This window comes from Dipodomys merriami, unplaced genomic scaffold (assembly GCF_024711535.1).
Source record: "Dipodomys merriami isolate MVZ:Mamm:240054 unplaced genomic scaffold, mDipMer1.0.p SCAF_10, whole genome shotgun sequence".
NCBI classification, from domain to species: domain Eukaryota; kingdom Metazoa; phylum Chordata; class Mammalia; order Rodentia; family Heteromyidae; genus Dipodomys; species Dipodomys merriami.
In genome coordinates, this window is record NW_027202271.1 from 2,421,040 (window position 1) to 2,445,225 (window position 24,186).

Genomic DNA, 24,186 nt, shown 5'->3' on the forward strand with positions numbered 1-24,186 from the left:
TTGACATACAGATGTCAAAATCTTAAAAAGATATCAAAATCCAATCCTAATCAGATTATGAAGCAGATAACTGTGAGTCACTAACCAACAATCACTTCCTCCTTTTCTTTAGAAGAACCAGGTTTGTAGGAGAGGAACAAAAAGATGTCTATGTGCCTCTGATTATAAAATAAATACACTGAAAGAATTATTAAGGTAAAAAAGGGCTGTCTCAATTTTGACCAAGTTAGCACCATAAAAGCAAATTATTACTTATGCTTTCTTTTTTTTTTTTTTTGGGGGGGGGGGTTCGGTCATGGGGCCTGAACTCCAGGCCTAGGCGCTGTCCCTCAGCTCTTCAGCTCAAGGCTAGTACTCTACCACTTGAGCCACAGCGCCACTTCCAGCTTTTTTCTGCTTATGTGGTACTGAGGAATCGAACCCAGGGCCTCATGCATGCAAGGCAAGCACTCTACCACTGAGCCACCTTCCCAGCCCCTATTTATGCTTTCTTATATTCTAGAAATGAATACATATTCATATACAATAGTTCATCCCAAAGCAAAACCTAATTCTTGCTAAATTGTCCTCCAAAACTCTCAAGACTTTGCTCAAATGGCAAAAACTACAAAAACAGCTCTGAGCACCTGTGGCTTATGCCTAAAATCATAGCTACTCAGGAGGCTGAGATCTGAGGATCACAGTTCAAAGCTAGCCTGGGCAGGAAAGTCCATGAGATTCTTTTTTTTTTTTTGGGGGTCCGGTCATGGGCCCTGAACTCTGGGCCTGGGCACTGTCCCTCAGCTCTTCAGCTCAAGGCTAGCGCTCTACCACTTGAGCCACTGCGCCACTTCTGGCTTTTTTCTTTTTGCTTATGTGGTGCTGAGGAATCCGAACCCAGGGCCTCGAGCATGCAAGTCAAGCGCTCTACCACTGAGCCACCTTCCCAGCCCCAGTCCATGAGATTCTTATCTCCAATTAACCACCAAAAACTAGAGTTGTGGCTCAAGTGGAAGAGCTATAGCCTTGAACAAAAAAAGCTCAGGGACAGAGCCCAGGATATGAGTTCAAGTTCCAGAACACACATGTGCATGCATACACACACAGAACTAAAAGCATGACTAATAACTGTCAAAGTGCTTTTTGAAAAGACTGAACAGAGACTAATTCTAACTGAATTAATATTAATACTATAAAAGTTAAGACATCAGTTATATTTCTAAGAGATTTTTCTCTTAAGTATTTCTTCAGTATTGTACAATGAGAAACTTGACTTAGTCTTACTTACAATTTTGCACTTTTTCCTTTTAAAAATCAACATATATTACATATGTGAAGGCAGTAAGTAAATATAAATCTACTTATATGGCACAGCCACGATAAAGTACCCTGTATAAGTCTTGGAAGACCAATATCTATAGAAAGTAATATATAATCAATACAAATACTACATCATTCAACTTTTCATGCCTGTAATTCATAAGATGGTTCTACTTTATATTAGGAGGGAAGAGAGAGGGTTGGTCATGGGGCTTGAACTTAGGGTCTGGAAGCTGTTCCTGAACTTTTGCAATCAAGACTTAGCACTGTAACCTACCAAGCCATATCAGGTTTTCTGGTTAATTGGAGATAAAAGTCTCACAGGCTTTCCTGCCACAGCTGGTTTCAAACTGTGATCCTCAGATCTCAGCCTCCTGATTACAGGCATTAGCCACCTTATTAATTCTTTTAGACAGGAAAGAAATGAAGACAATTGCTTGCCCATGTAATTGTAACCACTCTGTATGGTATTTTCACAATTTAAAAAAGAAAAAAGAAATGAAGACAATTGGTATTTAACTACCTTAGCAGTCTGTGAGGTCATAAAATCTGCTTCAGATCCTGATGAAGCCTGATTAGTCATCAACAAGCAAGCATCTGAACCACAGGTAACTGGAGAGGTGGCCTAGACACAGGAAGGTGTACATTGTAAAAGGCATGTTTTCTTTATTTTTACTTTTTTGTGCCAGTTCTAGGCTTGAATTCAGGCCCTGGTAGCTGTCCCTGAGCTTTTGTGCTCAAGGCTGGCACTCTGCCACTTGCACCACAGCTCAAGGACAACATCCAGGCCCTGAGCCCTGAGTTTAAGCCCCAGCACACACACACACACACACACACGGTGGCACTCTGCCACTTGCACCACAGCTCAAGGACAACATCCAGGCCCTGAGCCCAAGCCCCAGCACACACACACACACGGTAATGACCAGAGCCCAAGCCCCAACACACACACACACACACACACACACACACACACACACACAACCAGAAGGCCAGGGACACACACACACACACACGACCGGAAGGCCAGGGACACACACACACACACACAGAAGGCCAGGGACCTAGGGCAGGGACACACACACACACACACACACACACACACACACACACACACACACACACACACACACACACACACACACACACACACACACACACAGAAGGCCAGGGACCTAGGGCATTTGATGTGGCAGTCAGAGATCTCAATAGTCGGGTCCCTACATATACATACACACACACACACACACACACACACACACACACACACACACACACACACACACACACACACACCCAGAAGGCCAGGGACCTAGGGCATTTACACACACACACACACACACACACACACACACACACACACACAGAAGGCCAGGGACCTAGGGCATTTGATGTGGCAGTCAGAGATCTCAATAGTCGGGTCCCTTTGGTGTTTTTTACACACACACACACACACACACACACACACACACACACACACACACACACAGACTAATGACCAGAAGGCCAGGGACCTAGGGCATTTGATGTGGCAGTCAGAGATCTCAATAGTCGGGTTCCTTTGGTGTGTGTTTGTTTTTTTTTTTGCCAGTCCTGGGGCTTGAACTCAGGCCTAGGTGCTATCCCTGAGCTTTTTCGCTCAAGGCTAACACTGTACCACTTTGAGCCAAAGCACCACTTCCAGTTTGGTGGTTAATTGGAGATAAATGTCTCCTGGACTTTCCTACCCAAGCTGACTCTGAACCACAATCCTCAAATCTCAGCCTCCTGAGTAGCTAGGATGACAGGTGTGAGCCATTGGTGCCAGGCTGTCCCTTTTGGGTTTCTTTTTTTTTGGGGGGGGTCCAGTCATGGGGCCTGAACTCTGGGCCTGGGCACTGTTCCTCAGCTCTTCAGCTCAAGGCTAGCGCTCTACCACTTGAGCCACAGTGCCACTTCCAGCTTTTTTCTTTTTGCTTATGTGGTGCTGAGGAATTGAACCCAGGGCCTCAGGCATGCAAGGCAAGCGCTCTACTACTGAGCCACCTTCCCAGTCCCCCTTTGGGTTTCTAAGCATACTGTGTAAAGCATAGTTTCTCAGATTGTTAATTCTTATGAGGATGAGGGAGGAACTAGTTAACTATAGACTAAACAGAATTAGTTTCTTTTTTCAGACCCTGTCCTGTGCCAATAGACTAGGTGACTTTCTAGCACCACAACAATATAATATTTTAGACAAGGCACCTATTCTTCAGGATTGCTCTTTCCTTACTAATTTAGATAACCTTTCCTTTTATAACCAATTTTTGCAACAGAAGTCATCATATAACATTTTTAGGGCCACTTGTTTTTAATTTGAAACACTAGATATTTTTTATTAAAAAAATTTTTTTGGACTGGGAATGTGGCTTGGTGGTAGAATACTTGCCTAGCATGCAAGAAGCCCTGGGTTCAATTCCACAGCACCACATAAACAGAAAAAAAACCAGAAGTGGTGCTGTGGCTCAGGTGGTAGAGTACTAGCCTTGAGCAAAAGAAGCTCAGGGACAGTGCGCAGGTCCTTAGCTCTTTTGCTCAAGGTTAGAACTCTATCACTTTGAGCCACAGCTCCACTTCCTGAAACACTTAGAACACTTTTACCAAGTCAGTTAGATATATTAGAACCAAAAAGTCAAGTTCATTCTTGCCAAAGAAAGAGTCCTTCCATGGATAGCAAAGAGTAAATGAAAGACAATCCAGAGAAGTTACCTTTAATGGCTCTTGAAGAAAGTCATTTGGACTGGACACATTTTGTTCTGTAGATACTGTAGGATGAAATAACCGAGGGAGAAAAGTCAATGGACATTAATGGGAAGAAAGTGAAGTTTACCTTGTCAAAGAAAGCACTGTGCGAAGAACTAGGTCATAAGCCCCACCGTATACTATAAGAGCCCAAGAATTCTTCATCTGTGCAGATGGTACAGGAGTGGGAAAGACCAAGTCTACCTGTGATAGGTGTGATGTTTTAATGTGACATGGGTGAAAGGCTTCCAAAAGAAAAAAAAAACTGCCTTTTAAATATAACGTGCTGGGCACTCGTGGTTCAGGTCTGTAATCCTAGCTACTCAGGAGGCTCAGATCTGAGGATCACAGTTCAAAGCCAGACCGGACAGGAAAGTCCATGAGACTCTTATCTCCAATTAACCACCAGAAAACCAGAAGTAGCGCTGTGGTTCAAGTGGTAGAGTGCTCGCCTTGAGCTGAAGAGCTCAGGGACAGCACCGAAGCCCAGCATTCAAGCCCTACAACCGACATAAATAAATAAAACTGGTAACACTGGTAAAACTGAGAGAGAAAATCTGAGGTGCCAGGAGTAGTTATTAACTAATATACTTAAGTTTCACAATTAAGTCTTAGCTGGGTCATCTAGGGTTTCTTTCTCTCTGACTATATATATTAACAAGCTTTGCAACTAACCACATAGTTTTCAGTTCTGTCTCTTTCAACATCCATCACTTCTGTTACATAATCTCTAGGAATAATTACTGCACCAGTCTCCTGTTGGTGCTCACTGCCCACACAGCTGGACTATGGCTATGGTTCAAGCCCCACTTGCCTAAGAAAAGCTGGCATGTGCAGAAAGCCTAGGCTGTGAAGTACCCCACTAGATTCCCATCTATGCTGCATCATCAGTGACTATATTAATCTCTGCTTTGAGATAATCTTACTCACAGTGAAGACCCACAAGCCTTCATACTAGATTTAGAAACCAAGAGAGTCAATAAAGTTCTAGTCAGAAATCACTGCAAGGGCATTTTTTTAAACTGCAGAAACAGCTATGGGCATTTTTATTTACAGATTTGCTCCAAAAAATGCAAAAAGGTCAGTTTAAGCCATTACTGCCTAATGGCAACTTACCTAGTGATGACAGATAGTCAGGCACAACGAATAAGTTAATACAGAGGTTACTAGTTCAAGCTATCTAGAGTGAATGATTTGTAAAGGAAACAACTGTTAGCTATGGAAGTGGAGCTATGGCTCAAGTAATAGAGTGCTAGCCTTGAGCAAAAAAGCTCAGAGACAGATCCCAGGCCCTGACTTCAAGCCCCAGGACCAGAACAAAAGAAAGAACAACTACAAGCTCTAAAGCTGTTTTTTCTATGTCTCCAATGATTACATACCTAATGGGCTACCTGGCGAAGCTGATGGCGGCTGGGATGGAATTGCACTTGACGGTTTGTCAAAGTCCAGAACAGACTCCTAGTCACAAGATTTTAAATTGTGAGGATGAACAAAAACTACTCCGTTTAAAAGCTATTATCATTGTTATTCATGGAGTTACTCTTAGGTTATTAGTTGGAAGTATCTGGCTAAAGTGTAGGTAAGTAGCTATTAACTATCTCAAGATGTTACTTTACTCAAGATATTAACTTACTAAGAGTCAAAATTAAACTCTAAACTGGATACTGGTGGCTCAGGCCTGTAATCCCAGCTACTTAAGAGGCTGAGATCCAGAAGAAGTCAGCCTGGCAGCAAAATCTATTTCATCTGCAAAATAACCAGCAAAAAGCTGTTCAAGTCAGGTGCTGGTAGCTACTCAGGAGGCTGAAATCTGAGGACTGAAGTTCAAAGCCAGACCGGGCAAGAAAGTCCATTAAGACTCTTGCCTCCAATTAACCACCAGAAAAATGGGAAGTCGCACTGTGGGTCAAGTGGTAGAGCGCTCACTTTGAGCTCAATTGCTGAGGGACAGTGCCAACATCCAGAGTTCAAGCCCCATAACCAACCAAAAAAAAAAAAAAGCTGTTCAAGTGTAGAGTGCCAGTCGGGAGCAAACAAGCAGAGCCAGCACAAAGCCAGCACAGTTCAAACCCTAGTATCAGCACAAAAACTTTCAAGTAACTGTCATACCTTAAGGTTGAATTAAAACCATCATAGCGATCTGAAGGCCTAACTTTGGAAAGTCATTCCTGATCTGAGGTCTTAAGCATAAAAGCATTAATCCTAGTCTAGTCTGAACTTTGATTTCTACTATACCCAATTATCTAATTATCTATCTCAACCATTCACTGGATTGTGCTGTTAAACATTTTTATAATGAGAAAGCATTCTCTTCTGTCTGTACATCTTGCTTCTTTCAGAGAAACCTTCCATACTTACTTATGTTATATACTTATAGTGAGCATTTTAGTTCTTTAAGAAATATATAATGTGTTTGCAAATAAACAAGGTTGGGAGTTAAATAACTCATCTTGAATATAGCTGGCAAGTGACAGGAATGGAATTTAATTCCAGTCCTAAATCAAAAGCAAAAATGTTATTCCCTTAAAAATATATTCTTTATTTGACTATTTCAGCCCTTCATAAATATCACACTATTCTGTAATTCTGTTAAGAGTCTGTATGACACAGTTTAAACGTACGTTCACACAATTTTAGCACTTAACTACTGATTTTGTGCAAGCTTACAACCAGCTATGTCTGGATGCATGTTACATCCCTGGATGTATTCCAGTCTTCAATGCATGGAAGACAAGGCAGGAGCAGGTTCTCAAAGGCTCTGTACAACTACTGATGACCTATGCTATGGCAGGAATCACGCTTGAAGCACTTTTCATGTTTACTTCGCATCTTTACTCATGACACTCAGGAAGTAGTGACTATTACCTTAATTTTTCAAATAAAAAACTGAGGCACAGGGTAAGTTACTTGCTCTGGGAGCTAGGGGCCAGCAGAACCAGGACTCTTGCTCATTTGGACAGTGGAATCCATGTGCTTAACAATTTCACTGTACTGCTTGCTTCAGTTAGAAGTTAGTAGCTCCATGAATATCACTTAAGAATCTCTTTAAAAACAGCTCATACTTGCATAAAGTTACAAGTTCCTTGAATCTGGGTCATCAGATCCTGCAGTTTTTCTTTCCTCAGTATTGGATCCTTTGGAAGGGCAGAGGAAGAACCTACAGGCTGAGGCACTGGCTTAGGCACCTATAAGACAAACCCACCATGTGTAAGAGTGAAATTCAAAGTCAACAGCCTAAGTCAGGAATCTTAGGTTACCATCACATCTTAATGAAACTAAAACAGCAAGGATCATTTGCTACAACTATCACAGGTAAAGAGTTTCCACATAAAGGCATTTCTTGCTGGCTGTGCCTCATACCCTTTATCCTTGTTACTCAGGGAGGCATCTTAGATCAGGAGGATCTAGGTTTTAAAGCCAGCCAAAGCAAAAAGTTTGCCAGACTTCTCAACCAATAAAAAACTGCAAATAATAGCATACACCTTCACTTCAGCTATGTGAAAAGCAGGAATAGGAGGACCACAGCCCAGACCAACTCAGGCAAAAAGTCAAGACCCTTTAAAAAAATAATGAAAAAAAAAAAACAAAAAAAAAAAAAACAAGAGAGCAAGAGCTCAACCAGTAGAATGCCTGCTGGGCAAGCACAAGGTTCTGAATTAAAATCCTAGTGCTGTGGGGAAAAAAAAAGCATTTTTAAATAATTTCAGTTTTTCCTGTTCAGAGTAACTTTAATGTAAAACAAATCTTCCTAAAATTAAAATATTCTTTTTCTAAAAGAAAGATGTTCCAAATAGAACTCCCTTGTTAAAAGAGTGTTTTCATAAAACTCTCTTGAATTATTATTGCATGCTATTTTAAAAATAAGCACAAAAAGCCGGACACCAGTGGCTCACGCTACTCAGGAGGCTGAGACCTGAGGATTGTGGTTCAAAGCCAGACTGGGCAGGAAAGTCCTTGGACTTATCTCCAATTAACCACTTAGAAAACTAGAAGTGGCACTGTGGCTCAAGTGGTAGAGCACTAGCCTTGAGCCTAAGAGCTGAGGGACAGCACCCAGGCCCAGAGTTCAAGCCCCACAACAGACAAAAAAAACCCACAAAGGGCTGGGAAGTTGGCTCAGTGGTAGAGCGCTTGCCTTGCATGCCTGAGGCCCTGGGTTCGATTCCTCAGCACCACATAAGCAAAAAGAAAAAAGCGGGAAGTGGCGCTGTGGCACAAGTGGTAGAGCGCTAGCCTTGAGCTGAAGAGCTGAGGGACAGTGCCCAGGCCCAGAGTTCAGGCCCCATGACGGACCCCAAAAAAAAAAAAACCCCCACAAAAATTAGTAAAAAAAGCCAAGTGCCAGTGGTTCATACCTGTAGTGCTAGTTATTCAGGAGGCTGAGACCTGAGGACTATAGTTCAAAGCCAGTCAGGGAAGGAAAACCCATGAGACTCTCATCTCCAATGAACATTCAAAAAAGCTGTACATGGATGTATAGCTCAAATGGTAGAGTTCTATCCTTGAGCAAAAAAGCTCAGGGACAATGCCAGGCCCTGAGTTCAAGCCTCAGAAGCAACATCAAAAAGAAAGAAAAAAAAATAAAGAAACATTTTAATAGTATTTTTATTACTGATATTGGTTACCATATTTTCTCTATGGTAAGATGTACCAATCATCTTGATTTTCCCCAAGGCAAAAATACCATTACATTAAACATACATCTCATCTTTAAGATGTACATAAGTTCAAAAACATTAAGATGTATGTATATATAAGTATACACAGACACATAAGACAAAACATATACACACTTTGAATTAAGAAGATAAATTATTACATTTTGTTAAAAATTACACTCTTGAGGGCTATTACATTTATAAAGTGCTTAGCTCTCATGCTAAAATGCTAAAAGTTGTTGTATATCTCTAATTAAAAAACCTACAATACTACGATTTACAATTACTTCTCAGAGCCATCAGCATGCCTGTCTTCATCAGTATCTCTTCACAAGTGCCAGATAAACATCTGGGCCTGTAAGATGGCCTCTCTGGGGAGAAAAGTACTACCTGTAGTGGTTAACTTTGGGTTATATAGTCTTTTGGATTTGAACTCTATTGTGTCCTAGATTATAATCATATTCTAGGCAAAGGGAGACTGCAAAGGCATACAAAAACTGCATTAGTAACTCTGTCCTTTGAGTCACACACACACACACACACACACACACACACCTATGACAAATTATAATGCTCTCTTTGCCATAAAGGTGAATTAAATATGAATTTTAACCTTTCCAACTAAGCACCCCTAATTTAAATCCCACCCAATACATAGAATGTCATCAATATTCTAGAATGGTAAAGGAGTTTTCGAACAGTTTTCTTGAGGTATTAAACTGGGTTTTTCAATACGTTTGTCAAAAGTTATCACTCTACAATTACTATTGTAATGGTATTTAATGAGTTAAATGTGACTATCAATCTTCTAAAGGGTATAGAAGATAAATTAATATTAGGATGAAGAAAAAGAGAGGTAAGGGTGAACCAAAAAGAGAAGAATACATTGCTTGGAATCCTACCATTCAGGGGAGTGAAGCAGAAGGATCATAAGTTCACAAGTTTGAGGCCAGCCTGGACTATACAGCAAGACAAGTGTCTTAAAAAAATTCATGGGCTGGGAATGTGGCTTAGTGGTAGAGTGCTTGCCTAGCATGCATCAAGTTCTGGGTTCAATTCCTCAGCACCACATAAACAGAGAAAGTCAGAAGTAACACTGTGGCTCAAATGATAGAGTAATAGCCTTGAGAAATAGAAGCTCAGGGACAGCGCCCAGGCCCTGAATTCAAGCCCCAGAACTAGCAAAACAAAAATTCATAGGACAAATAACTGAATTTTTCTTTCTTCAAGGCAAAAATGAGCTAAAGGTAGTTAAGTTATAAAACATAATGCTTTGCTTTCCCCAAGCAAAATGATTCCTCACATTGGTAGAAGACAAAAGACTTAGAAATCCACTGGCTAATATGGCACAGAAATATAAATCAGGAACTGGTTGCCAGTGGCTCATGCCTGAATTCCTAACTACCCAGGAGGCTGAACTCTGAGAATGGCAAATTGAAGCCAGCCTGTGCAGCAAAATGGTGGGAGACTCATCTCCAATTAACCACCAAAATATCAGAAGTAGATCTGTGGGTCAATTGACAGAGCATTAGCCTTGAGTGCAAAAACTCAGGGACAGTACTCAGGCCCTGAATTCAAGGCCCAGGACTAGCACTGACACACGCACAGGGAAGAAGAGAAAGGAGAAGGGGAAGGGGAAGGGGAAAGAAAGCTGCCAGGTGCTGGTGGCTCAAGCCTGTAATTCTACCTACTCAAAAGACTGAGATCTGAGGATCATGGTTCAATGCCAGCCCTGGGAGGAAAGTCTAGGAGACTCTTATTTCCAATTAAAAGGCAAAAATCTGGAAGTGGAACTGTGACTCAAGTGGTAGAGTGCCAGCCTTGAGCAAAATATCTAAGTGAGCTGGGCAATGGTAGCTTATGCCTATAATCCTAGCTACTCAGAAACTTGAGATCTGAGGACCACAGTTCAAAGCCAGTTCTGTCAGGAAGTTTATGAGACTCATCTCTCATTAACCACCTGAAAACTGTAAATGGAGCTGTGGCTCAAAGTGGTAAAGCACGAGCCTTAAGTGAAAGAGCCCAGGCCCTGAGTTCAAGCACTACAATGTAAATAAAAATAAAAATAGGGGCTGGGAAGGTGGCTCAGTGATAGAGCGCTTGCCTTGCATGCCTGAGGCCCTGGGTTCAATTCCTCAGCACCACATAAGAAAAAAGAAAAAAGCCGGAAGTGGCGCTGTGGCTCAAGTGGTAGAGCACTAGCCTTGAGCTGAAGAGCTGAGGGACAGCTCCCACGCCCAGAGTTTAGGCCCCATGACCGGGCCCAAAAAAAAAGTAAGTAAATAAATAAACAAATAAAACTTTTATAATTGTAGACATTTCATCAAGGTAGACTAAAGATACATTGCACTGAAACTTCCAGTGTTCTATGGAAAACAATAAATCTAACCCTAAGAGTTAAGTATATTACATTAATTTTATATAGGTCTTTTTGTGGATATGAAAAGAGAACTAGAAAGTTACTATTAACTCCTAGTAGGCCTCTACTGACAGCAGACATTTGAATCTACTCACATCTTTGGGTTCTGTATTCATCTTCCCGGGCAGGAGCTGATCATTTGGTAGGCCTGCATTGGCTGCACCCCAAGGCTGTGGAGAATGCGGTGACTGTGGTGTTCCAGAGTGTTTTTGACTCTCAACACTGTCTTCCCAGGATTTGGGAGTCCCTGGCTGTTTTGAGTCCTGCTCTTTGCCTTTGGGAGTAGCCCACGACTTGCTGACATTCTGTTCATTCTGCAGGGAGGATGTCCAGGACTTTGGAGTCTGTTTCTTCGGCTCTTGTTCTTTCTGCAGTGGAATGGCCCAAGGCTTTGGTGTCTCCAGCCTCTTCTGCTCCTCTTCAGGGCGTCCTGTTTCAGAGTTTGGGGTTTCTTGCTTCCACTGGCTGGGAGGTGGCTTGGGCTTGGAGATCTCCTGCTGCTGCTTCTGTCCTTCCTGCACAGCCGACCTGAGCTTGGGAATCTCTTGTTTCCTCTGTTCTAAGGAACCCTGGTGCTTTGCAGGAGGCTCCCAGGACTTTAAGGATTCCTGTGTCTTCTCTGGAACATCTGGTTGACTAAGCATATCCCAACATTTAGGGAGATTTGGCTTCTTAGCAAAATCTGCTTCCCAAGATCGCTCCTCATCATGTTTGTTCAAATAATCTATTTCTGTCATGTAGCGTCTGTTCAAAAACTTAACCAGAAAAATAATTACTTGAGTCATAGGATTTATAGACCTTTATGTTCAGTCTATTCATATTAATGTATCCATTGGCCTGAGCTACTATACAGACATGAAGCTTTTGTCTTTATCTAATTGAAAATACTCACTGACTTCTTGTTCCTTTCTTTTTCTCTCAATTCACAGAAATAAAACTTTGACACTTCAAAAGCAGTAATTTATGGTTTAACTTACTACTACTAACTGCACAGTATGGTACCACAACTGTTTGATTTAGACCTGTAATTTACCCAAACTATTTTGCCTTTGCCAGCCATAGGACCTTTCACCTACTTAACTCCCTCACAAATTACAGCACAGGACAGTTCAAACTCAGGAAGTTATACTGTTTAGTTTTATTATGAGCTTTTTCTTTTCTTTTTTGTGCCAGTATTGAGGCCTGCACTCAGGGCCTCATACTCTTGTTTAGCTTTTTCACTCAAGGAGAGTATTCTACTATTTGAGTCACAGCTTTACTTCTGGCTTTTTGGAAGTTAATTAGAGATAAGTGTTTCAGGAAGTTTCCTGAACCAGCTGGCTTCGAATAGTGATTCTTAATTCTCAGCTTTTTGAGTAGCTTGGATTACAAATGTGTGTGTCACTGGTGCCAGGCTAAGAGCCTTTTCTTTATTTCTGTCATATATCAATTATTTCTCCCATTCTTTCCAGCTTCCACAAATTTCCATGTTAGTTAGAAAAAGAGCAAATATACCCTCTTCTCCTGCCAGTATGAATAAACTCCAAAGATTAAAATCCTGCACATCTTTAAATTCTAACATAGGGATCAAAACAATATAACAATACAATGCCATTATATGTCAGACCAAAAATCTAAGTAATTTAGGTTAACAGCTTTAAACCTTATAATAACCCCATCAAGCAGATATTATTAATATGCTCATTTTAGGTATGCAGATAATAGACACAGTGGACTGTCTTGCCCAAAGTCATGTTAGGACACAAGCAAGCTCATGCAGTCTGGCTCCAGAGCCTCATCTCCCTTCCACAGCACTGCACACAAGTCTGAGAAAATACCAGCTGCCAACGGCCTCCTAGCCTCTTACCTCCTGCGGTTGTATCGCTGGCTCTGGAAGTTCCATAAGACACTCTGAAAGGTAAGACAGCATTCAATAATACTGGCTAATGACAAGTTTTTAGATGGACTACAACTGGGTTCATTCCAGGAATGCATTTCAGGGGATGTGATAATGTAATTAAGTGCATTTATTGCAGAGCAATTGCTAACAATTGCCTATTGGTCAAAAGCATGTAAAAGGGCTGGGTTGGAGCTCAGTAGTAGAACTTCTCCAGTATGCACAAGGCCTTGGTTTAATCCCCCTTACTGCAAAATAAAAGAAAAAGCACTAGGCTGAGGGTCACTAAATCAAATGTTTCTCCTATGTTTTTGTCAGTCATGGGGCTTAAACTCTGGGCCCTGGGCACCTTCTCTCAGCTCTTCAGCTCAAGGTGAACACTCTACCACTTGAGCCACAGCGCCACTAAATGTCTCTCTTATGTATGACACTTGTGAGTCATGGGTGTGGCTCAAGTGGTAGAAGGCCTGCCTAACAAGCACAAAGTCCCAAATTCAAACTCCAGTACTACCACATAAGAAAAAAAAAATCCAAAAAGCAACATACGTACATGCAAAACAAAAAACAACACTAAGGTCAAGTTCTAGGTACAAATTTATTCTTCTGAGATAGGGTCTTGCTGTAGACCAGACTTGTGCCAAACTCATGATCCTCCTACCCTAGCCTCCAGAGTGCTGGGATTACAGGACTGTGCCATCATACATAGCTAATCAATTTATTCTTGTTCAAAAATTAAGATTATTTTCTCCTACCAACAAACATTGCTTTATTAAAACTGCAATTTTAGCCAAGTGCCACTGGTTCACACTTGTAATCCTAACTACTCTGGAGGCTGAGATATGAGGATTACAGTTTGAAAACAGAAAAGTCCCTGAGGTTCTTATGTCCAATCAACCTGGAAGTAGAGCTGTGGCTCAAATGGTAGAGCATCAGCCTCGAGCAAAAAAGCTAAGTGATAATGCCCAGGCCCTAAATTAAAGCTCAGTACTACCAATAACTAAGTAAGTAAATTTAGAGTTCAGATCTCATGACACAATAACTAGTCATCTTAACTTGAAATAGAGCCTTTTAAAACCTCTTTTTTTTTGGGGGGGGGGGTCCGGTCATGGGGCCTGAACTCTGGGCTTGGGCGCTGTCTCTCAGCTCTTCAGCTCAAGGCTGAATAATAAAAAAAAAATTTTAAATAAACAAATAATTAAATAAAGCCTCTTCCAAGCCAGATTAACATCAGGAAATTCTTAAGAGAAAGGTAAACAGAGGAACAGACTTTGCCCTGCCTTGTTTACCTCTATAGAAAGATATATTTCTTTTTTTTTTTTTTTTGGTTCCGGTCATGGGGCCTGAACTCTGGGCCTGGGCGCTGTCCCTCAGCTCTTCAGCTCAAGGCTAGCACTCTACCACTTGAGCCACAGCGCCACTTCCGGCTTTTTTCCATTTTGCTTATGTGGTGCTGAGGAATCAAACCCAGGGCCTCAGGCATGCAAGGCAAGCGCTCTACCACTGAGCCACCTTCCCAGCCCAAAAGATTATTTCTTTAGTAAATCCAACCCAATAAACAAAAAGCAAAAATTCTGCTTAAAGTATTTCTTTTCTGGGCTGGGAAGGTGGCTCAATGGTAGAGTGATCGCCTTACATGCATGAGGTCCTGGATTCAATTCCTCAGCACCACATAAACAGAAAAAGCCGGAAGTGATGTTTTGGCTCAAGTGGTAGAGCTGATAGCCTTGAGCTGAAGAGCTGAGGTACAGCACCCAGGCCCAGAGTTCAGGCCCCATGATCAGCAAAAAAAAAAAAAAAGTATTTCTTTTCCAAGAAAATGATAATTGTGAAAATTCCTTCCCTAACTTTTTCCCCCCTACATCAACACACTAACCTTATGTTACTTACATTCTCATCCTACAACAGGATTTGATTCTACCATACCTTACATTTAAACTACAGGATTTTTTTTGGGGGGGGGGGGGAATGTTTGTTTTTTTGCTGGTTGTGGGGCCTGAACTCTGGGCCTGGGTGCTGTCTGTTAGCTCTTCAGCTCAAGGCTAGCGCTTTACCACTTGAGCCACCTTCCCAGCCCCTAAACTACAGTTTTAAATGGAATTATCTTACTAAAATAGGTTTAACACTTCATTCAGATTTCACAAATGTCTCACTTGGGACTAATGTAGTTTCTCAGAAAAAAAAAATAACCTAATGTTTCTATTAGGTTTCACTCTGAATTCTAACAACAACAAAAAAAAAGAGTGGCTCCTAAATCTAGGTTTATCTTGCAGCAAGTAATAATTTCCATGTATCTAGAATCCAACAAATTAAAATCATGACTGTTTAAAAATGCAGTGTTGGGGCTGGGAAGGTGGCTCAGTGGTAGAGTGTTTGCCTTGCATGCATGAGGCCCTGAGTTTGATTCCTCAGCACCACATATGCAGAAAAAAGCTGGAAGTGGCTCTGTGGCTCAAGTGGTAGATTGCTAGCCTTGAGCAGAAGAGCTGAGGGACAGCACCCAGGTCCAGAGTTCAGGTTCCAAGACCAACAATCAATCAATCAATCAATCAATCAATATGCAGTGTTAAAGAGGGTGAAAGAGGATGAATAGTCAAAATACACTGCATGAAAATAAAACAAGCAACACACTGAAACTGTATTAGGAAGGAGGAGGGGGTAAAGAAAGGTGATGGTGAGCAGATAGATTAGAATACATTATATATATTCATGCAAATCCATGAAATCCCCCTTGTATAACTAATTGTATGCTAAGTTTTTAAAGCAGGTTAAAAATGTAACCACTAAAGAATTTCAGAGATTACAACAAACCTGGTTCTTTGATAGATTCAGTCTTCAATAATTGTTTTTTCTTTTTTGACTGTATTAGCATATCTTCCTCTAAGGACACTTCTTTTTCCTTAGAATTTTGGGGAACTGGAATGCTTTCAAAATAACCTGAGTTCAGCAACTGAGACAGTAGCTCTTTCACATGTTTGTCTAAAAAAAGAGTGATTAAAAGTTATCATATAATCAAATAGTTTATTAAAATTCTAAGAACTAGAAATTCTTATTTTGTCTGGCTAGTTATACTTAATCCTTATTATACCTTATCCTTATTTTATCCTAATTATAGTATATAGTTTACAATGGAGAGATTTGGAATAGTAAGTACCATGAAAAGCTAATAGGTATTCCATCTTTATTTGATGCTGCAGCAACTTAAACTTTAGAAGATAAGATCTCAAAACTGAGCAAATAATTTAAGCTTATCTGGGCCTCCATTTCTTTTTCTTTTTTCTTTTTTATTATGAAAATACCGTACAGAGGGGTTACAATTACATGGGCAAGGTAAACTCCATTTCTACTATTTGAAAATGACTAAACAAATATCAGAGCACCTAATCAGAGTGTCACAGAAGATTACACTGGTTCCCTGGGCTGAGAGAGAGAAGGCACTTTTCTCATCTACCCCTCAAACATTGTAATTAGCTACTATTCTTCCTTATTAATTAAGGCTTTGGTAAAGGAAAAGTTAATTCCTCAAACATAACCCATTCAAAACAATCTCTTAAGTTGTTTCTTGCTTTGTTTGAGGCAGTAACTGGGGTTTGAACTCAGGGCCAAGAACTTGATAGGTAAGACTCTAATACTCCGACCTCCACTTCCCAAGTAGCTGGAATTACAGGCATGAGTCACCATTCCAGGACCTTAAGTATATTTAAAACATGTTTATTAAATTTATTTTATGATTATGTGGTACTAAGAAATTAAACCCAGGGCCTTATGCATGCTAGGCAAGTACTTTACCACTAAGCCACATTCCCAGCCCCTTAAGTATCTTTAAACTACATAATTTAAACCAGATGCTGGTGGCTCATGCTTGTAATCCTAACTACTCAGGAAGCAAAGATCTTAGGATCACAGGTTCAAAGCCAGCCCAAACAGAATGACTGTGAGACTCTTATTTCCAATTAACTACCCAAAAAGCTGGTAGTGGGGCTGTGGTTCAAGTCGTAGAGCACTAGCCTTAAACAAAAAAGCTCAGGGACAGTGCCTAGGCCCTGAGTTCAAGCCCCAGTACCAGCACAAAAAAATAAATTTAAAAATCCATAATTAAATATTTTACTTGAGTTAAGCTTGATGTCACTCCTAGCACATCACCATTAGATGATCAAGAAAAATCTTAAGTTGCTATTAAAGTTGCTATACTACAAAATACAGGTCTAAAGACTATTTCATTTTAAATATCAAGTAAAAACATAATTCCCAAACTAAGCAGTCATCATAACTTAATTTTACTATTATTTCTTTAAAAGACAAAATTTACTTTTGGGGGGGGAGCGGGTCTGGTTGTGGGGCCTGAACTCTTGGCCTGGGCGCTGTCCCTCAGCTCTTCAGCTCAAGGCTAGCGCTCTACCACTTGAGCCACAGTGCCACTTCCGGTCTTTTTTCTTTTTGCTTATGTGGTGCTGAGGAATCGAACCCAGGGCCTCATGCATGCAAGGCAAGTGCTCTACCACTGAGCCACCTTCCCAGCCCAAATTTACTTATTTTAAGTGCATAATTCTAACGGATACATAGTCATGTTACCACCCTTAGAACCATGATATAAAGCATTTTCACCACCACACCCAAAAGTTCCCTCATGTTCCTTTACAATTAATCCCATCTTCTGGTCCCTGGCAACCAAAAGCCTTTCTCAGAATTTCATATAAATTAAATAATACAATAAATACTCATTTACTGTCTGGCTTCTTTCACCAAGCATAATTATTTTGAGATTCATCCATACTGTTTCCTGTGTCAATTACAGTGATATGCATCAAGACTATGTCTAGCTGAAGACTATTGAGAATAGAAACAGGGCCAGGAGCTGGTGGCTCACACCTGTAATCCTAGCTACTCAGGAAGCTGAGATCTAAGGACCACAGTACAAAGCTGGCCCAGGTAGGAAAGTGCATAAAACTCTTATCTCCAATTAACAACCAGAAATCCAGGAGTGATGCTATGGTTCAAGTGGTAGAGTGCCTTGAAAAAGCTCAGAGAAAATACCCAGTCCTTGAGTTCAAGCCCCATGACTGATCAAAAAAAAAAAAAATAGAAACAGGAAGAACATTCACACACAGATATTTGTATGAACACATTTGCATTTTCCTTGGACTGAAGTGTTATTACTTGGTTGTACAGGAAGTATAATTTAATTTTATTACAACTACCAGCCAGGTGCCAGTGGCTCACACCTGTAATCTTTGCTATTCAGGAGGCTGAAATCTGAGTATCACAGTTTGAAGTTGGCCCAGGCCAGAAAGTTGGTGAAACTCTTATCTCCAGTTATCCACCAAAAAAATCCAGAAGGGGGGGCTGGGAAGGGCTCAGTAGTAGAGCGCTTGCCTTGCATGCCTGAGGCCCTGGGCTCAATTCCTCAGCACCACATAAGCAAAAAGAAAAAAAAAAGCCAGAAGTGGCACTGTGGCTCAAGTGGTAGAGTGCTAGCCTTGAGCTGAAGAGCTGAGGGACAGTGCCCAGGCCCAGAGTTCAGGCCCAACGACCAGACCAAAAAAAAAAAAAAAAATCCAGAAGGGAAGCTGTGGCTCAAGGGTAGAGTTCTAGTCTTAAGTGAAAAATCAAGGACAGTGTCCAGGCCCTGAGTTCAAGCCCCACACAGGCACCCTAAATAAATGAATGAATATCAAAAAACGTAAAATTTCATTATTTTTAAAAACTCCCAAACAATTTCCAAGGCATTTTCTTTCTTATCTTTTCTTTTTGGAAACAGTATTCCCTATATTTAATCAGGCAAGCCTCAAACTCCTCATCTCAAGCAATCCTTCTGCTTCCTCAGTAACTGGGAACATAAGTACACTTGTGATTAACATGTAAAACTTAGAAATCTTGAAAGTTATATGTGCTTGGGTATTTTCTAAACAGGAAGAAATCAAATGACAAAAGTTTATTAGTTTTAATAGGTTTTATCTCATAAACCATGCAATTTCATTCTTCACATCTGGCCATTTGTACTTGGTCATTTTACCCAATGGCTATTTAAGAAGCTAAAAGGACTCAGTCTCTTCAGGTTATCTTCAAATCACTTAACAACAAGCCATTCATGTTTTCTGGTGGTTAAGCCTTCTTATTAATGCATAGATTTAAGATTCTTAAATAGAACAAGTGCTACACTATTCAGGACACTGAACTGAACCCCTAAATGATCAAGCTAGTGTGGAAGCCAGCAGTGGTACTTAACTCTTGTTCCAAATCATACTGACTTGCCACTTCAAATTCTCCTGAAGGCCCATTTTAGAGTGCAGGACCACACAACAGCTGCTTTGAACACAACTAAACAAAGGGACCATTCTCCTACTGAAGACATATGGTACAGTCAGATGTGTAAGTTCTGATGCACTGACAGTTTAGACCCTCCATATCATACTAAACTTCCTGACATCAAGCTTAGTATTTGCTATAAAAGTCCAGAATAGAGGAGACTCACATGTCGTTCCTACCACTGCTTTCTCACTACCTTCCACGAGGTCCCAAAAGCACAAGGATGACTGCTCCATCTGGTCTTCAACACTGCCAAGAAAAGCAGCAGCAGAACATATGTATCACGGATTGGTACAGTTTATACAATGTAATCCAGCATCAGTTAATACATTCAAGTATTAATTTTGCCCTTTTACACTTTGGAAATAAAACTAGAAATGTATGAGAGGTGATTAAATGCCCATTTAAGAAAACTAGAAATGTATGAGAGGTGATTAAATGCCCATTAAAGAATTTCAAGGATAAAAAATTTTCCCTAAAGTTACTAAATATTACAGGGGCTAGGAATGTGGCTTAGTGGTAGAGTGCTTGCTAGTCATGCATGAAGCCCTGGGTTCAATTCCTCAGTACCACATAAACAGGAAAAGTTAGAAGTGGCGTTGTGGCTCAAGAGAGCCAGCTTTGAGCTAAAGAAGATCAGGGACAGTGCCTAGGCCCTGAGTTCAAGCCCCAGGAATGGGGGAAAAAAATTACATACACCAAATCAAAGTATCAAGAACAGATCAAGAATTCAAAGCTGCACTATAGTATCATTGGTTATCAAGTATATGTCTCAAGGAAAGAAAATGCAATGGAAATATTAAGAGCTGCATTTAACTTTAAAGAGATCAACTTATTATTCAAATTATGTTTTGCCAACAGCTATATCACTGAATCTACTGAAGTGAGGCGAAAGTAACAGAAATAAAAATACATAAAAATACAAATAATTAGCTGGATGCTCATGGCTCACACCTGTAATCCTAGCTACTCAGGAATCTGAGATCAGAAGATCACAGTTCAAAGCCAGCCCAGTCAGAAAAGTCTGTGAGGCTCTTATCTCCAATTAAGTACCAGAAAACTGGAAGTGGCACAGTGACTTAAACTGGTAGAGTGCTAACCTTGAGCAAAAGAGCTCAGGGACTGCACCCAGGACCCAAGCCCCATGACTATCACTACCACCACTACCAACAACAACAACAACAAAAAACTTTTTTTAAAAAAATTTTTTATTTTTGTCGGTAATGAACCTGGACCTGGACCTGGGTGCTGGGCACTGTCCCTGAGCTCTTCAGCCCAAGGCAAGCACTCTAACACTGGAGCCACAGCTCCACTTCCAGCTTTTTCTGTTTATGTTGTACTGAGGAATCAAACCCAGGGCCTCATGCATGCAAGGCAAGCACTCTACCACTGAGCCACCTTCCCAGCCTGTTTTTTTTTTAAGTATTTTTATTAGTGTATATTAATTGTACAAAGTACTGGAGTTTGAACTCAGGGCCTGAGATTGCTAGGCAGACATTCCACTGTTAAGCCACACTTCTAGACCTTTTTTTTTCCCTGGGTATTTTTGACAGAATCTCAATTCTTACCAAGTGCTGGATCTGCCTCTGTGAGGCTTCTCATCTTGTCTGGATAGTGAGTGGATGACACTGGGTCTAACTCTTCTTTCAGAAGGGCTCTCTTGAACTTTTCTGCCTGGTTTGGTCTTAAACCACTGTCCTAAACACAGTCACTCACTCACACTCACACTCACACACACACAGACATACACACACATACACATATAACTAAAAAACAAGGTTAAAATGCTTTTTGTTCTAGTTCAAGAACTTACCTCAGACTTTCATTTCGTTCAGGGCAGGTCAGTTTTGAAAACTTAATGAGGTAGTCAAGTTCTTTTGAAGGCAAATACACTGCACCATTCAAGCCCCCTTTGAAGTCATTTTGCACATGTTCCTGTGTCAAGTTCTGCAATACATATTGAACCTGAAGTATAGTTCGGAGCTTTTTCTTCTCAGCCTCAAGCTTTAGCATTTGTTCCCTTCTCTGGGCCTTTTTCTGTGCTTTCAGTAGCTGTTAAAACAAATGCAGGTTGACAACTGTCCACTACCCATATTAGCAATTCGTATGTTACAGAATTGAACCCCAGAAAGCTGAAAATAGATGGTAATTCTCACAACTATCAACCAGTTTATTGAACCTATCTCCTTTCCTAGTTAAGAAGTCACTGAGTAAAAAACTGATTTGTCTCAGATAACCACAGCCAAAGGAATTCCAATTATCTGACTCTCAACTCCAGCCTATACTTTATCACTATAATAAAGCATGATAGGTATTAACCATTATGTCCATACTATCAACACAGAACATTTCCTTACTTATGTATGTTATTTTTGGTTGGTCATGGGGCTTGAACTTAGCCTGGGCACTGTCTCTGAGCTCTTCAGCTCAAGGTTTGCACTCTTCCACTTAAGCCACGGAGCCACTTGCAGTTTTCTGGTGGTTAATTGGAGATAAGAGTCTCACAGACTTTCCTGCCTGGGCTGGCTTTGAACTGTGATCCTCAGATCTCAGCCTCCTGAGTAGCTAGGGTTACAGGTGTGAGCCACCAGCACCCAGCTGTAAAGACTTTTATGGTAACTGTTTAAAGAAAATTGCTTTAGGTTGGGTTCCAGTGGCTTGTGCCTATAATCTTAGCTACTCAGGCTGAGAACTGAGGATCACGTTTCAAAACCAGCCTAGGCAGGAAAGTCTGTGAGTCTCTTATTTCCAATTAACCACCAAGAAGTTGGAAGTAGAGCTGTGACACAAATGGTAGGGTACTAGCCTTGAGCAAAAGAGCTCATGAATAGTACCCAAGCTCTGAGATCAAACCTTAGTACCAATACCCCCCCCAAAAAGAGTTTTAGTTTAATTTGGAAGATTTTTTAAAAAAATTACCAGGGGAAAAATAATTTAGAAGTCAATTTTCAGGGTTGGGAAGGTAGCTCAGCAGTAAAGTGCTTGCCTGGCATGCATGAGGCCCCAGGTTTGATTCCTCAGCACCACATAAACAGAAAAGTCCAGAAGTGACACTGTGGCTCAAGTGGTAGAGTGCTAGCCCTGAGCTGAAGAGCTCAAGGACAGCGCCCAGGCCTAGAGTTCAAGCCCCACGACTGACAAAAAGAAAAAGAAAAAAAAAAGAAGAGAAAAGTCAATGTGCAACTAATAGAAGACTTGCTCAAGTATAAGGGCTTGAAAGATAGGTGCCAGTGGCTCATACCAACAATCCTAGTGACTCAGGATACTGAGATCTGAGGATCAATGTTCAAAGCCAGCCTGAGCAGAAAGGTCTGTGAGACCCTGATCTCCAATTAATGAGCAAAAAGGCAGAAGTGGAGGTTTGCACAAATGGTAGACCACCAACCTTGAGCAAAAAAGCCCTCAGTTTGTGCCGGGCGCCAGTGGCTCACGCCTGTAACCCTAGCTACTCAGGAGGCTCAAATCTGAGGATCATAGTTTAAAGGCCAGGCAGGAAAGTCCATGAAACTCATATCACCAATTAACTACCAGAAAACTGGAAATGGCACTGTAGCTCAAGCGGTAGAGCACTTGCCTTGAGCTAAAGAGCTGAGGAACAGTGCCCAGGCCCAGAGTTTAAGCCGTATGACTGACCCAAAAAAAAAAAAAAAAAAAGCCCTGAGTTTAAGCTCCAGTACCAACACACACACACACACACACACACACACACACACACACACACACACACACACACACACACACACACACACACACACACACACACACACACAACTGAAAAGTTAACACTTTTTCTTAGAAATGTAACACAGTTTGATAATGCTTGACTGAAAATTCCAAAATTTGGAATTAAGTTGTAAAATACTATTTAGCAAGTATAAGACCCTCAATTTAAAACCTAACACACACACACACACCCCCTGATATTTACTGAGCACCAACTTGACATCTCAAGTAGAAAATCCCACACCTAATCTCCTGTGATTAGCTAATCAAAGATTAGCTAAAGATTAAGGATTTGAAAGTCAGGCACTTGCCTGTGATGGATCATAGTTAAATTGTCTATGCACTGAATACAGTATATTACTTTCAGGCTATGTGTATACATATATATAAAACACAAATGATTTTCATTTCAAAACTTCAGCCCTAGCCCCAAAATATCTCATTACAAATAGGCATTTACTCCAAAATTCAAAATGTACAAAATAAAGAGTCCATGAGACTCTTATCTCCAATTACTATCAAAAACAAAAAAAAAGAAACAAAATAAAAAAGTAGAGCTATATCTCAAGTGGCAGAGCACTAACCTTGAGCAAAAAAGCTCAGGGATAGCACCCAGGCCCTGAGTTCAAGCCTTAGGACCAGCAAAAAAAAAAAAAAAAATTACATCAGTTCCACTAAGAAAATAATTTTCCTCTCATAGGATGTGTGTGTGTGTGTGCACGCACGCAAGTACGCGAGTACGTGCGTGCGTGCGTGCATGCGTGCGTGCGCGCCTGTGTGTGTGTGTGTGTGTGTGTGTGTTCCTGGGGATTGAACTCAGGGCCTAGGCACTGTCCCGGAGCCTCTTTGTGCTCAAGGATAGTGCTCTACCACCACATGAGCCACAACACCACTTCTGGCTTTTTCTGAGTAGTTTATTGAAGAGTCTCACGGACTTTCCTGCACAGGCTGGCTTTAAAATGCGATCCTCAGAGCTCAGCTAGGATTACAGGCATGAGCCACTGTTGCCCAGCCTCTCATAGGTTTTACATGCAAAGTTTTCATCATATTGGATATTTTCCAACAAGAAGATAAACAAAAACCCTTAAGATTCTGCCAATGGATATGTTATTGATACAGTAACAATAAACTCTGAGAGATGTTTAGCC

The 24,186-nt window shown here is 40.9% G+C and overlaps 1 protein-coding gene across 5 annotated transcripts in view; it reads right to left on the reverse strand.

Annotated features, from left to right (window-relative positions):
- The window catches only part of Caprin2 (caprin family member 2), a 53,156-nt gene that overhangs the window by 15,951 nt on the left and 13,019 nt on the right, over nt 1-24,186 (reverse strand). For all 5 annotated transcript variants that reach the window (XM_070038318.1, XM_070038309.1, XM_070038326.1 and 2 more), the window contains 9 exons: nt 21,129-21,367; nt 19,482-19,564; nt 15,821-15,988; nt 12,983-13,026; nt 11,232-11,891; nt 7,122-7,244; nt 5,439-5,517; nt 4,027-4,082; nt 1,823-1,924 (listed from right to left, as the gene is read on the reverse strand). In XM_070038318.1, coding sequence (XP_069894419.1) covers nt 1,823-1,924; nt 4,027-4,082; nt 5,439-5,517; nt 7,122-7,244; nt 11,232-11,891; nt 12,983-13,026; nt 15,821-15,988; nt 19,482-19,564; nt 21,129-21,367 — 1,554 coding nt within the window. The remainder of the gene's footprint in view (nt 1-1,822; nt 1,925-4,026; nt 4,083-5,438; nt 5,518-7,121; nt 7,245-11,231; nt 11,892-12,982; nt 13,027-15,820; nt 15,989-19,481; nt 19,565-21,128; nt 21,368-24,186) is intronic.